The 14,920-nt window shown below is 42.7% G+C and overlaps 1 protein-coding gene and 1 non-coding gene across 2 annotated transcripts in view; one reads left to right on the forward strand and one right to left on the reverse strand.

The window, feature by feature from the left end:
- galnt1 (UDP-N-acetyl-alpha-D-galactosamine:polypeptide N-acetylgalactosaminyltransferase 1) overlaps positions 1 to 13,606 on the forward strand; it is a 50,967-nt gene extending 37,361 nt beyond the window's left edge. The window contains exons 5-14 of the mRNA XM_030392722.1: positions 3,055 to 3,221; positions 3,781 to 3,908; positions 3,997 to 4,076; positions 4,460 to 4,630; positions 7,495 to 7,612; positions 7,928 to 8,108; positions 9,578 to 9,717; positions 9,939 to 10,037; positions 10,220 to 10,354; positions 11,389 to 13,606. Coding sequence (XP_030248582.1) covers positions 3,055 to 3,221; positions 3,781 to 3,908; positions 3,997 to 4,076; positions 4,460 to 4,630; positions 7,495 to 7,612; positions 7,928 to 8,108; positions 9,578 to 9,717; positions 9,939 to 10,037; positions 10,220 to 10,354; positions 11,389 to 11,535 — 1,366 coding nt within the window. The 3' untranslated portion in view covers positions 11,536 to 13,606. The remainder of the gene's footprint in view (positions 1 to 3,054; positions 3,222 to 3,780; positions 3,909 to 3,996; positions 4,077 to 4,459; positions 4,631 to 7,494; positions 7,613 to 7,927; positions 8,109 to 9,577; positions 9,718 to 9,938; positions 10,038 to 10,219; positions 10,355 to 11,388) is intronic.
- On the reverse strand, positions 5,472 to 5,544 carry trnat-ugu (transfer RNA threonine (anticodon UGU)). Its single transcript has one exon. It is a non-coding gene; the product is annotated as a tRNA-Thr (tRNA).
- Positions 13,607 to 14,920: the final 1,314 nt, after the last annotated feature.

Consider the following 14,920-nt stretch of genomic DNA (forward strand, 5'->3'; position numbering starts at 1 on the left):
ACTAGGTGTGTTTTCACTCAGCCTTCTCTCCGTCTATCTGCTTTTCCAATTAGGAGATAAGACAGAGTCAATATCGAGCAGGGCAACGTGTCTGTGTGTGAAGGCACGTGTAGGTTTGTGTTTATTTGTGTGTGTGTGTGTGTGTGTGTGTGTGTGGAAAGGCAGGTGTAGGGAAACTGAATGAGTTCATCATAGACAAGCAGGCCATCATCATTAGCTGAAACTTTGAAGGAGAAAGTCACTGATGGTTATTTTTATTTTTCAGCAGTGCAGTTATTGAGTACAGAAAAGAAGAGGGGCCAGGTCATTCTGACATTACAGTCAAGCCTGTGTGTGTGTGTGTGTGTGTGTGTGTGTGTGTGTGTGTGTGTGTGTGTGTGTGTGTGTACATGTAATTGGGTGGATCTGCAGTATATGAAAACACTTTCCATGACCACACCTTTCAGAAAACTTCTGTTTTTAAGATCCTGGCCGCAATGTTTTTATGAGAATACATACATCAATGTATGTGTGTGTTTAATGCTGCATGGCTGATGCTGTTTAATCAGAAACAGTCTGCCCGCCCATCCCAAGTATCCCTACAATCCACTGGCTAGAGAAACAGCCTGTAACTCATTACCCCGCTTTGCTGCTGCCAGACGTTGCTCCACCACTCTGACTGTTTGGATACACACACACAGGACTCAGAACAACCACTCCTCAGTTTTTTAAATCATGGGACACACATGTGTCAATGCATGTTGGTTTTTAGGTCACACAGAGGTCCTGTTTTTGAGAAGTGGAAAGTGTTGGTCGTTATGTTTGTAAGAGAGAAATAATGAACTGACGTGTGTAACAGTTATAGGACTCAAAGGGTGTCTCTGTTTTTACAGTGAATCATCTTGTGTGCTCATCGACCTCCCTTCCTTGCAGAGCGTGTGGGCATGCACACAGACTGAGAATCACTGTGTGTGCGTGTGTGTGTGTGTGCGTGCGTGCGTGCGTGCGTGCGTGTGTGTTATTTAACATGCTCCAGAGGACGCTGCAGGATGGAGTGCATTGTTGACCTCCTCTCCTCTGTTGCTGTTACATTCCTTCTGTCAGAGAGAGAGAGGAAGCACAAGGAGAGGAGGGAGTTTTGAAGATGGTGGAAGAGGAATCATTTTCTGTTTTGTTTTGTATTTCGGGTTGAGTCTGTTGGAGGAAGGACGTCACAAGCTGGTTTCAGATTTGTCGTCAATCGATGACAGTTGATTCTAAATCGTGTTCTCCAATTACACTGATGTGTGCCTAATTTGTTTTGGTTTTCTTTTAAAATTGGAGAGCAATATTTAACATTCATTTGGAATTGAACAAGTCCATATTTTCTGCCATCTGTTGTGCAAATCAGTCCATTTGTAATATGTGTATTTTTCCCACTGATTAGAGAAAGGTTTATCGGATATGTTTCCTGGAAACATATCTGATAATTTTGGTTGATGAGATTATTAGCAAGACTTGTACGCCTTAAGAAGCCGTATACATAATGTGACAACCCTTGTTAAAGACTTTACAAATGGCAGTGTATTTTGTCTTTAACACATGCAGTTATAACTTTAACAACAACTATAAATATCTATTGTTTTTGTCGAGCCCACGCTACAACTATAACCACTAATTTTTCATTACATTTCTATATGTACAACAACTCTTGTTGAGTGTTGGATTGTCCTTGTTCATCTCAGCTTTGCAGAATTCCATAAACCCTTTTCTCTTCTGAATATCTTTTGGTTTATTTTGTTGTTGTCATTAATATCCATTCTAAGCTGCTGAGTTGTCAGCACGTTTGGTGCCGCTGTTATCAGAATCACCATCTATTGTAGGCTGTATATGGTAACACTGAAATAAAAGTGCCTAAAATGCCATCAATCAAGCTTTTGTGGGAAACCACAAAATCTTTTTCTTCTTTCATCCCCCAAACTGATTTTGTCAGCAAAGGTAATAAACGTTTTTATGAGCTAAACATGTGACACTCTGTTACAGTATATGATGTAGCCTGTAATAAAGGGGTACATTTAAAGAAATACTGCTGTAGATCCTCTGGAAATTCACTTGGGAATCGTTATGCATGTGGCATAAGACAATGACAGAACCTTTTTGAAAATATAACGGCAACTGGTGTAAAGGTTCACTGTGTTCAACAGGCTAACAGGCTCATTGTCACACAGAAATCAGATACAGTCGCCCTTAAAACTTTAACTATTCTTTGGAAAGATCTCACGTGTAATTAAAACTTCACAAAAAAAGTATAGATAATGGCTTAAACAAAGCAAACCCACCAGTATGATCATTTAAGAAAATGTTTCTCAGGGGATTATCTCAATAAGCTGTGACCGTCTCCACTTCAATAATATCCATCTCCACTCATGCCTGCTCTCTGTGTCTCAATAAGGGGGTTTTGATGTGTGTGCTCCACACTGCTATGATAATGACTCACACTCTAATTAGCATCACTAATCAACTGTCATTACGCTGACCCGCTGTTTCTGTGTGTGTCTTTCTCCATCTAAATTTGAGGATACATGCTTGGTTACTTGCTCATTATTCACCCTCAGTGTTTTTTCTTTATTTGAAGTCGATAAAAATGTGATTTTTTTCACAGAGCCATAAACGATGAAAATGCAGCGACTCACAACTGACTAATGCGGTTTAGTTGATGTTTAAGCTGCAGCTATTTCTCTCTTCATCCCTTTCTTGTGTAGACTCACTTTAGCTGCAGCTCTCTCTCTGTAACAGTCTCTTACAATCAGACAGAGGCTGCATTGTGATGTCTCTACTAGAGAGTTTTTCTCTTCTCTTGCTCTGTCTCTGTCAGCTCAGTTTTATTTGTGTTCAAAGCCTACAACTTCACTTATTGCGCATGTCTTTGAGTAACCATGTCTGTGTTGAATTGTGATGCAATTTACACACTTACACTTCTTGTGCCTTGTCCTTTTTGACGATGTTTCGTCTGTTCAGTATCTTAACAATTTAAATTTGCTTTGTATCCCTATTCACATTAACTCCGCTGATTGTTTTGTTTTATTGTCTTCGTAGGTGCAAGAACAAGTTATACCCAGATAATCTTCCTCGTACAAGCGTGGTGATTGTATTTCACAATGAGGCGTGGAGCACGCTGCTGCGAACGGTCCACTCCGTCATCGACCGCTCTCCACACACACTGCTGGAGGAGATTGTGTTGGTGGACGATGCCAGTGAGCGAGGTATATACACACACACACACACACACACACATTGCAGATAATTCCGTCAGTGCTTGTGCCTCTTGTTTGAGGCTTAGCCTATTTTTTTTAGAGCTACTGTATGATTTTGCCGAGTATGAGTTGCTGATGTGTGTGTGAGTGTGTCTGCACTGATGCCCAACAGCCAGTCAGCATGTATGGTGTGTGTGTGTGTGTGCCACTCCACCCTTTCCAATGCTGCTAATCCCTGTTTGGGGGAGATTAGGTCTTTAATTCGCCAGCCGCAGGGATTACACTCCGTTATTACCCTCAATCCCCCCCATCCGCCACCACACAGCATCATTTCACCCTATGGGACCTCAGGTTGGATGTTGCACGTCAGAGGGTGTGTGTGTGTTTGGGGTGAATGCAGGTAAGGGGAGCTGTCTGCAGGTGGCAGAAAAGTCGGCAGGCATGCTCAGGCACATTCAAACAAGCAAAAAACACACGCAACAAAATGTTTGTGGAGTCACTTGTGTGTGTTTTTTTCTGCCTTGTGTGTTTATAAACTCCTTTCTATGCGTTTATTTCTACGTTTAAGATTTCCTGAAGCGGCCACTGGAGCAGTACGTCAGAAGGCTGGAAGTCCCTGTCCGAGTGGTGAGGATGGAGCAGCGGTCTGGACTCATCCGCGCTCGCCTCAAGGGAGCATCCCTCTCTACTGGCCAGGTCCGTAACCCCCACTACCCAGTGACCTGCTCTCCATATGGTGTGTGCACTGGCTGGTTTGTCTAAGCATCTCTCTCTGTGTTTCTAGGTCATCACCTTTCTGGATGCTCATTGTGAATGCACAACTGGGTGGCTGGAACCGCTTCTCGCCCGCATCAAGCAAGACAAGTAAGACAAACGCACGTAACAAAAAAAAAAAGGAAAGTCGACCAATGACAAACATAAAAAATTCAATTAAGTATTGTTGAGTATGCAGGGGCCTTGCCCTTACGTTTATTTGCTGTTTAATTACTCACTCTCTGTTATTCACACACACCAGACACACAGAGGCTTTACAAAGACTTGATGGCTAATGGCTGATGTGAAGTCACAGCATGGTTCATTGTTTAAATGCGTGTGGTCCTAGAGCTGCGGAACATCATAGGTGCACACTTTTTCATGATTGATGACCACTTGAGGTTATAAACAGCAGTCTGACAGATGTTTGTTTGTGTGTGTGTGTGTGTGTGTGTGTGTGTGTGTGTGTATGTGTTTGCGCGCGTTTGCTGTAGGAGAACAGTTGTGTGCCCCATCATCGATGTGATCAGCGATGATACCTTCGAGTACATGGCGGGATCTGACATGACATACGGCGGCTTCAACTGGAAGCTCAACTTCCGCTGGTACCCGGTGCCCCAGAGAGAGATGGACCGCCGCAAAGGAGACCGCACGCTGCCCGTCAGGTTGGTGATAACGGCAGGATGAACTTTCAAATAAGACAATCTGGGTTTGACTTGCTGTATCGAAGTGTCTCTCAGCCAGTTTAATCCCCACCAGCTCCGGGCTGCTGCTGTGCAGCTGACCCTGACCTCTCTGTTGAGTCAAGTGAAAAGAGAATTTCCCTGCAGGGACATAATTGAATCATTAGTTAAATAGCACATGAATCATACACACTAAGTCAGCCAGTCAGCTGTTTAAACTAACTTATATCCTGTGAGCTGTAGCGTTGCTGATAGCCATTCACAATTGATGTGCACGGAGTAATCACAATTCACCATTTAATTTACCACAGTTAATAATCATAAAATGCTCCTCGGGCAGATATAGTCTAAGAATCAGTTGAACTTTCCTCTGTCGCTGAAGTCAAGATGTTAATAAGATTCTGTGTCATTTTGTTCCTTGTATCATTTCTCATGGTCCGGGCCTGGGAGCTAAATTCAATAGCTTATTTTTGCCTGTCTATCATCTCTTCTTCCTGCTCTTGTTTCGAAGCATGCTTGAAGCCGTTATTCAAGGTCAGACACATAATATATCTGACGTAACACTCTGTGCCCCTGTTTTTCGGCTGTTTTTCACAGCTCTGCGTGACAAAATGTTCCTGAGGGTGTCTTGTAAGTGGCCTAAAAAACAAAAATGGGATATAGTGTCAGGGCAGGAAATTAAGAGGCACTTTACGCTAATGACATGATTTACATAAACCCTGTCACGAAGAAGTTCTGCATTACACATAAACAAGTTTTCAGTATCAAATGAATGTTTCAGGTGGTAGTTTGTGGCCACTGACAATTGAAAAGTAAAAAAAACAGGCCCTAATGGGATTTGAACCCATGACCCCTGGTTTACAAGACCAGTGCTCTAACCACTGAGCTATAGAGCCTTTGCTGATGGCCCCAATCAGTGCAGGAATGAAAAGGCAATACCAATAGACAATCATGGGTGTGGAGCCAGACTAGATGAACCAGTTACAGGAGTATTCTCCCTTCACAGCAAAGCAGCTAGCAGCATTCTCCCAGACAAATGAAGTAAATGGAGACATTTTAAAATGTAAAAAAAAAAACAACAGCAACTGAATAAACAGCACATCCGGCGTAATACTGTGGATTTGGGATCAAAAATGTATTTGGTACGACATTATGTCCTCTTCACTATAGCAGCTGAGCTAAAAGTGTTGGCATTTTCTCTTCAAATCCATCAGGGTTCTTTAAGCCTCTGAAAAATTTTATTATTTTATTTTATTTTTTAAAGAAGTTCCCAATTTCTTCAGTTGTTTAGGGGAATGCTGCAATGCTGTTTTGCTCAAAATGACAAAATTCTTGCAAAAGAAAAAATAACCGCTGATAGCCTTTTTAAAGTCATACCTTTAGTGACCAGATTAGGGTTTAAGTAATTTTGCATTTTCAACATGTGCGTTGCTAGCTTTAAATTTGTTGTTACTATAGCGACATGGGTTTTGAGAATAGTCAAACTGAAGGAAGGAGAATCTCGCCTGAAACAGGCAACCAATGTTACGTTTAAAACCACAGTAGGCGTCACAGTGAGTCAGAGAAGGTTTCAGTCAAGTTCCAGTGAAGCTCTTGTACTGTGGAGTATGCCAGTGGGAAATGAGCAGATACAATAGAACAAGTCAAGACAGAGTAACACAGATGTGTCTGTACATGTGCATTTGGTGCTAAATGGCTGCTAATACGACTACCTTGGGAATTTCTCTTCATTAGCTAATACATAGCAATTACAGGCCTGTTGCCGTGACACTCTGAGGAGCCTCCTGGAGTGACGAAACGGGGAAATGTCAGCAGCTAAGCTGGTTGTTACAGGCTCATCTACCTTGTAATTTACAGTGCTGTGCAAAAGTCTGAGGTCACTCAGAAAGTTTCTGGTTACAGCTGTTGGACAGAAAAAAAGTGGAACGGAAGTATCAAAGGTCGAAAGTAGACTTATTAAATGACATATTAAAGGACCTGGAGTCAGTTTGACAGTTACTCCTCCAGATGATGAGCCAAGAGAAACATTTTGTTGCCTTTTTACTCTTTGCAGTCTTTGCTTTCTTTCGATGTCAGTGTTGTTCAAGCTATAAACATCTTTGTGTGTATCACTTCACACACTATGTGTATCACTCACTGTTTGGATAAATATCTTCGATTAAAGATTGTGTTGCACTACAGTGTATATCAGGATTCCCACAAATTAGTAGGTTTTGTTTCTTTTTCGGTTATGTGTTGAGTCTTGTAAAAATAGTGGTTTAACTGTCAGCTGAAGAGTTTAGAGAGCTTTGATGTGTTTGTAGTAAAAAGAAAATGTATGTCCAAGAATGATATTGTCAATGGTTTCATTCTTCTGTTATTATCTGGGATTGTTAAACAGCATGTGTGTTGTTCAGCAAGCTAGTGTTCTTGTTGCTTATTATTTCCCACTCTCAGCCCAGTGCTGCAAACAAACTGTCACACTGCATGCTCTCAGGATGTGTTTCATCTGTGTTTGTCCATTCGTATGCAATGTATTGTGTGTTGGTAAGTGAACTTGAATGTTGAATGAAAGCAATAACAGGCAGTAAGGAAAATACGCCTGATCTACGGAGGAGGAAACCGTTCTGTGAGGGGGAGAAATAGGGGAAGGCCTTTAAACACAACCAACAGAGAACTGAGCAGAAAAACAGAGAATGATAAAAACAGGAAAGCGGTGAAGCACAGGGGGTGAGAGCTGTGAAATCTAAAACTGTGGGATCTGCGATGGAATCTGTAGATACTGTGTGACCTTTTAGAAAGCCGGCCATCAGTGAATTAAGTGGCACCTCGCTCTTAAATTACCCTCCTCTCCCGTCCCTATGCAGGACTCCCACCATGGCAGGCGGCTTGTTCTCCATAGACAGAGATTATTTCCAGGAGATCGGCACGTATGACGCAGGCATGGACATCTGGGGTGGAGAGAACCTGGAAATCTCTTTCAGAGTGAGTGAACACACCCGCAGCCAATCGACATGACTGTTTTCTTCCATCCACTGGCAGGCAGTCAGGAGTGTCTGCTAAGACACACATGCAAAAATGACAACTTGTTAGTTTCTGACTAAATTGTTGACTTGACTAATACTTTGTCAGGCGTCGTTCTGACGGGCAAACTTTTTTCACAACACAGACAGAAGCAATCTGCGTCATCCATCTCTCAGCAGAGTTCTCCAGGCAGCCTTTGCTCATCATGCAATCAGACTTTACATTATGTCTGTTCTACACTGTAAACTGTGAAAATGTGTTGTTTGTGCTAAACAGATTTGGCAGTGCGGTGGGACCCTGGAGATCGTCACATGCTCACATGTGGGTCATGTGTTCAGAAAGGCTACTCCCTACACATTTCCTGGAGGAACAGGACAGATCATCAACAAAAACAACCGACGCCTGGCTGAAGTCTGGATGGATGAATTTAAAAACTTCTTCTATATCATCTCTCCTGGTGAGTTGGCTGTGTGTGTGCGTGTGCGTGTGCTGTGTGTGTGTGTGTGTGTGTGTGTGTGTGTGTGTGTGTGTGTGTGTGTGTGTGTGTGTGAAGTCTAATCTCTGTGGCAGTTGTGATCTATCCATTAACCCAGTGACAGTGCGATATTGCAGTGGTGACCCAACAGTATGGGACGGGGGGCGGCAAGTAATTTCACGCTACCAAGCATTTATTGACTTACATACACACACACACACACACACACACAGGCTGGCAATGAAGAGACAACCAAAAGTAAATTCTTTAAAGAGAGTATGTTTTTAGATGCAAAGCTCTTTTTAGAACAGGCTTGGAACTCACTCAAAAACTCAATCGTTCACTTTTCTTTAGAAAGCAGACAGATTCTCCACGAGGGGGAGCTGTTCAGGTGACTGCTGGCAAACCAGTTCAAAATCTGCACCAGTTACGAGGTAGTAAAATTACATCTGTAGTGGCAGTTTAGACAATATTTTGATGTCGCCAACTACAGGCAAAGAGCTACTGCAGTTATAACACTAACCTCCATATTCCACCAGACCACGTTACGGGCACTACACGGTTACCAGAGCTGATTGCGGCACTTCTAGACAATATATATATATATATATATATATATATATATATATATATATATATATATATACACACACATATACATACTCACAACAAACTTTATGGCTTTTTCTTGAACTATTCTTTCTGACTTGAAGATGCCCCAGTTATTAATGCCACCCACAGAGCTGTTTCCACCTAGTGACATGAAGCTGGACTATTTTGAGTCGCTTAAACAAGAGAGCATCTCTGAGGTCTGGAGACAGGCCGTATAATGAAATCTAGTGTTTTTCTGCTCATTCATGAGTCAGGAGAACTGCTCTGTTATAACTCACTCTGGTCTGACCCTGCACATCCTATAAAAAGTCATGGGACTGATGAGCATGAGGAGCAGGAGGTCAGTTCTACATTGTGGACAAACCAACACATACACTTTCTACTCAGTGTTTAGAACATATTGACCAAACGTCATTACTGACAACAAAGATTATCATTAGATTATCCTGCAAGACTGGTTTGAAAGTTGTGTTTCCAAAAATTTGATCATTTCATGGAAGTTTTTCTTTTTGCAGTCTTGAATTCAGGGCCAACTACAGCTGCTCCACTTTCTCTACAGACGTTTGATGTTCAACAAATAGATTTCTGTTGAAGTGTCACTTCAGCTTCGGCAGTTCTTGACGTCAGATGGCGAGCCCTGCATTTCAGTGACATTGGGTCTAGCTGGGTGCTTCAGATCAATGTGTGACCTCGTTCTACATTTTAGTACCAATGAAAACCTTTTAAATAATGTGCACATGGAAAATGACTGTAACGGCCTGTCAACAAACGCTGGGCTGCATGAATGTAGTTTAGCGCCATAGTTACTGACCTTTGTGTTGATGTGTGTGTGTGTCCAGGTGTGACCAAAGTGGACTACGGTGACATCACGTCTCGCTCGGCTCTAAGACAAAAGCTTCAATGTAAACCTTTCAGTTGGTACTTGGAGAACGTCTACCCCGACTCCCAGATCCCCAGGCACTATTACTCACTGGGAGAGGTACTTTTTTTCTCACTCACACTCACACACACACACTCTCTCTGACTCACAAACTTTTAGATACACAGACACAACTGTGATTCACTCCCTTAAGGCTGAAATCCAAGCAGACATATATTTTTCTTTTTTAAAACCTGAAACCTGTTTGACTCAAAGGCTGTGGTTTTATGTTCAGGTAATTTTGTAGCTTCATGTGTTTTCTGTGTGTGTATTCTGCTCAGATCCGTAATGTTGAAACCAACCAGTGCCTGGACAACATGGCTCGCAAGGAGAATGAGAAAGTCGGCATTTTCAACTGCCACGGCATGGGAGGCAACCAGGTATCTAAAGACCAAGACAAAGAGATTTCATTGAAAAAGGTGTAAAAACTATTTTCCACAGTGATATTAGGGTCATTCCTGCCAGTACTCATGAAGGACAGAAGTGCAAGGAAGAATGTTTTGGAGGATAAATGTAGGAAAAGACTTGTTTTAAAGTGTGTATCTGTTTGTGCGACGTGCAGGTTTTCTCCTACACGGCAAATAAAGAGATCAGGACAGACGACTTGTGTCTAGACGTGTCCAAGTTAAACGGACCCGTCATGATGCTCAAGTGTCATCACCTCAAAGGCAACCAGCTGTGGGAGTACGACCCCGTGGTGAGTGGAAGAAATTGATGTCACAGTATCTGAGGAAGGGAGACATGCACGGATTTAGTGGTGGAGTAAACATGCACATATTAACCCACGCAGAGGCATCTCATTCAGGTCTGGTGCAGTAAATGTATTCTTGCATTTATGCCAGAATAGCATTGAAAGTTGTGTATTTCTGAGCCTTGTAATTTTTGTATTTTCTGTTTTAAACTGGCATAAATAAAAGATTTACGATGATGATGATGATGTTCTACAAAATGTTTTTTCGAGTCAATATGTAGCGCCAAACAGAACTGTTGCCGTATTTAACATTTGGTTATAAACTGAATCACTGACACTGATCTTGGGTACTCACCTTGAAGCTGTGCTGCCAGGTTGAAGATGTGGGTGAAGCACCACGTTTTTAGAATTTGCAGCTTCTCCTGTTCAGTCATAATCATTTAATTGCCAAGCATGTGAACACATTTGATTTTGATTGTTTTTTGTTTCTCGTGAACTTACTCACTAATAGAGAAACAGCAGTAGTCTACTATAAGCTGTTAAGTGAGCTTCAGGTGATTGTCTTGCACCATGTGACAGAGCTCACCGTCCTCTGTGCTTCTCCATACTGGAATCATACATGTCAGCGATAACTAGTGCTCCACCAAGAACTCCACTTACTACCTTTTATTAAATTCCTTCAAAATCAAAACTGCAACGTGACTGGTGCAAGTGGGTAATTCTAGTTTAAACCTTAAATAAACCCAGAACACTCCCAATCCTCACATAGATGAAGAGCTGTCATTGTGACATATTTACTGTCTTCAGCTTTAGGGTGATATATCCTAGATGACAATTACCCAACTCAACCACAGCATGTTTCACACTGTCCCCTGAGACAAGACTAAACCGAGCCTCAAAAAAAAAGAAATTGAGAATATGAGCAACACGTTTTTATTTGCATAGCCATGTAGATTAAAATGAAACGATAATGAAATGATCTTTGCATCCCGTCAAGCACACGCTAACACACACACTCTGTCTGTTTCCCTGCCGAGCAGAAGCTGACCCTGATCCACGTCAACAGTAACCAGTGTCTGGACAAGGCCAGCGAGGAGGACAGCCAAGTGCCCAGCGTCAGAGACTGCTCACACACACGCTCCCAACAGTGGCTACTCCGCAACGTCACACTACCAGAGGTCTTCTGACCACACTCCGCATACTTCCAAGCACACACACTCACACACACACAGTGGCCCAGAGCGAGCAATCGGGGGAACGGAGAGCGTTTGTTATAATTGGGCACGAGGAAAGGAAAGACTTCCCATGAGGGGATTCGGGAAGAGAGGACGGACGTATTGGACGGTACTACCTCTGCCGGAGATCAGAGGGAGGAGTGTGTTTGACACGAGGAAAGACTCCCTCTCGGAGACGATGGCTGACGTTTTTGTTTTTATTGGTTTATTGTTTTTAAAGAGATTCTAACGGAGAGAGGAGAGAGACTCGCTTCTGGGCGTGGATATGAGACTGGCTGGTTCTGCACTCACGGCTTCCCTGGACAAAGCAGTCCACCCCTCAACTCATCACTTAACGTTTACTGACTGACTCGTGTGTGTGTGTGTGTGTGTGTGTGTGTGTGTGTGTGTGTCTGTGTGTGTGTGTGTGTGTGTGTGTGTGTGTGTGTGTGTGTCATGTCCTGAGATGAATGTATGCTTTGAGAAGGGAGCTGAATTCTTTTTTTTTTTCTTTTTTTTATTTAATTTTGTAATGGATTTTGAAAATTAACTCTGGTGAACTCTATGAAGAAGGATGCATGTGTGAGCAAGTGTGTCATGCGTGGATGTGTCACGTGTGAGTCCGTCAGAGCCCCTCCTACAGTCTTGCAGCAGTGCGTGTCTCCCTCTGGTGTTACTCCTCGGCATTTCACCCTACAGACTTCTCGCTGAGGGATTTCCAGAGGACTGCACATTAAAAAAAAAAGTGAGAGGACCGAACATGAGGACCCTACGTCTGCCCTCGGCAGAGATCTAGAAGATAGAGAAATATGATGTTTGTGATATCTTGAGATTTCTATGTCCAGTTTTTACATGGTTTCGTCTGTTTCTACAGTCCTGTGAGAGTGCCACAGAGCAGTAACCCTAGTCTGTCTGTCTGTCTCTGTTGTCTTTAAGATGTTTAACATGCATACAGTAGAGCTAACACACACAAACACACACGCACACACAGCGGACTCTGCATATGTAACGGATGTTCACTGCCTAACGTAGTGTCAAACCATAGGGAACTCTCCCGCAAGACACTACACACACACACACATTCTGTATACATATAGGAAAAAGGAAACTTAAATCCATTTTCTCATATCTTCCTCTCAATGACCTCTTAAAAAAAAAAGTACACTCCAAGGGCTTCTTTCCTCCGGTGGAGTGTGTGGATGGATGTGTGGGTGTGTGCGTGTGTCTTCAGTACTAATCCCAGTCCTGAACAAACAGCTCTCAGATTCCCTCGCTGTTGGACAACCAAGAGCCCGTAGCGTAGACTGACGGCGGATCAGCACATCACTGCGTCCGTTGTACAAAAGAGCGAAACGCTGCTTTTATTTTCTAAACAGAGCAGAGTGTCCGCGCTCTCCCGGGGACGTTTATCTACAGTAGGGGGGAAAAAAAGCCTGGAGATCGGCTGTGAGGATATCAAAGAGAAGTCACCGAGGTGTGTTTAGGAAAGTAAATCAGGGACAGGATGATAATTGTGAAGAGCCGAAGGGAGTGGAGAGTTGAACTGTGGATCACAGCAGGCATATCTTAATCCATGATGACATATCTCACTTTGAAAGCTCACCTGCAGTATTTCACTATTCATATCACAGTGAGGCAGACAGCTGAGCAGTTACATCAGCGTGTCATTCTCATTCCAACCAACATGCTCTCTCTATTCTCCTTCTTTTTTATTTTCTATCACTCCTGCGGCTGCAAGTCAGAGCAGGAGAGGTGAGTTTCATAAAGGTTTTAACCATTTGGGCTTCCTCCAGTGGAGGAGGGGTTTACACATAGGACAGCGGTTCGTCTTTGTTGTGGACATGGAGGCCGTTTGATTTCATGTCTGAGCGAGTGACTGTGTGCTGAAGATGTGAACGTTTCTTTTCTGACCTTGAGACAGAGGGCAGAGTAACGGTTGTTCAGGTGGTGGGTTTGAAGATAACCGACATGTCCAGGCTTCCACACTGAGCTGATCCAAATGTAGAAAATAAAGGCGAAAAAGTTTACAGAACGATACCAGGAACATGTGGATTTCTGCTCCTTCTTCTTTTTGTCTGCACACACACTCATATACACACACTTTCTTCTCGGTCACAAACCAGTGTAAATGTTGGCATTCAACGTTACTGTAAACTACAGGTGGGAGCTGGGTATTGAACTTTTATGGCACCAACCAAATTGCCTTGATAGTATCGAAAAATTACTTCACACCTGAGGAGTTAATGTCAAAAAAAGCATCGGTGAGCCAATGTGCACGCAGAATTCTTGTAGTGCAAAGATCCTCTAGTGCTGTTGATTGGCTGTCACTAGGGCCCCATTTTTACGTAAGATTAACAAAAATTCCTGCATCAGTACCAAAGGTTAATGTGGTCTTTTCTTTTTCTTTTTTTTGTTGGTAAACCAGCCAACAAAGAAACAGACAGGGGTGACAAACATAACAATAATATATTTACAAAAATCAATGACATCAACGAGGTAAAACATTACATATTCTATTTGTAATGTTTTCAACTGATCTTCAGTAGATTATCACATTCTGTTTCACACAGCGTTCCCTTTGTAACTTGGCAATGAACTGAATAGTCCGATGGTGAATTTTTGAGGCGAATATCCAGATGTGAGAGCCTAAAAGCAGCCGATCGGACAATATCCTTTTTATTTCAATAAACAAATGTTGATTCAAAGATTCTTGACCAGAAACACTCTGCTGAACGGTGCTCTCTGGAGGTTTGTGTAAACAAACTAAAATTATGTTTACATCGACTATGCAAATCCTCCCCTGCTGGGAAAAAACATCATGTTGTGTTTTGGTGCTGACCTATGCTGGTTTTTCCAGCAGGGTCGAGGCTTGACAAGGATCTCGATGCATTTCTTTCCTCACGTATCATTGGAAAATGTGATTTTTTTTTTTTTCAATATTTGAAACTGCACTTGATTAACACCCATGTTAACTAGTTTGCAGTCGCCTCTGTTGGCCGGTTTCTGCTTTTCTTTGTGTTTTCTCAGTAGAGAAGTGTGAAACCGGCTTGTTTGTCCTCATGCGTGTGCAGTGTGCAAACAAAATACACTAATACACTACAACAATAGTTTGGTTTTCGCGGAAAGAGGAAGAGTTGGGCCTGGTGGCGACCACACCAGCATGGGGTGTGAAGTGTGACCACAGTTGCATGAGGCACCCATGGGTGTTAAAAAGATGATAATCTTTTATCTTGCCACAGCGCTGCAGAGGAGCTGAGTGTGGGCAGGAGCCAGAGAAAGTCCTGTGGGAGAACGGGACTCTTCTGTCTTTTTAACAAACATGACAGTGCAGTGAAGGTAATAGTGTCGGGCGGCAGAC

Source organism: Sparus aurata, chromosome 17 (assembly GCF_900880675.1).
Source record: "Sparus aurata chromosome 17, fSpaAur1.1, whole genome shotgun sequence".
Taxonomy (NCBI): domain Eukaryota; kingdom Metazoa; phylum Chordata; class Actinopteri; order Spariformes; family Sparidae; genus Sparus; species Sparus aurata.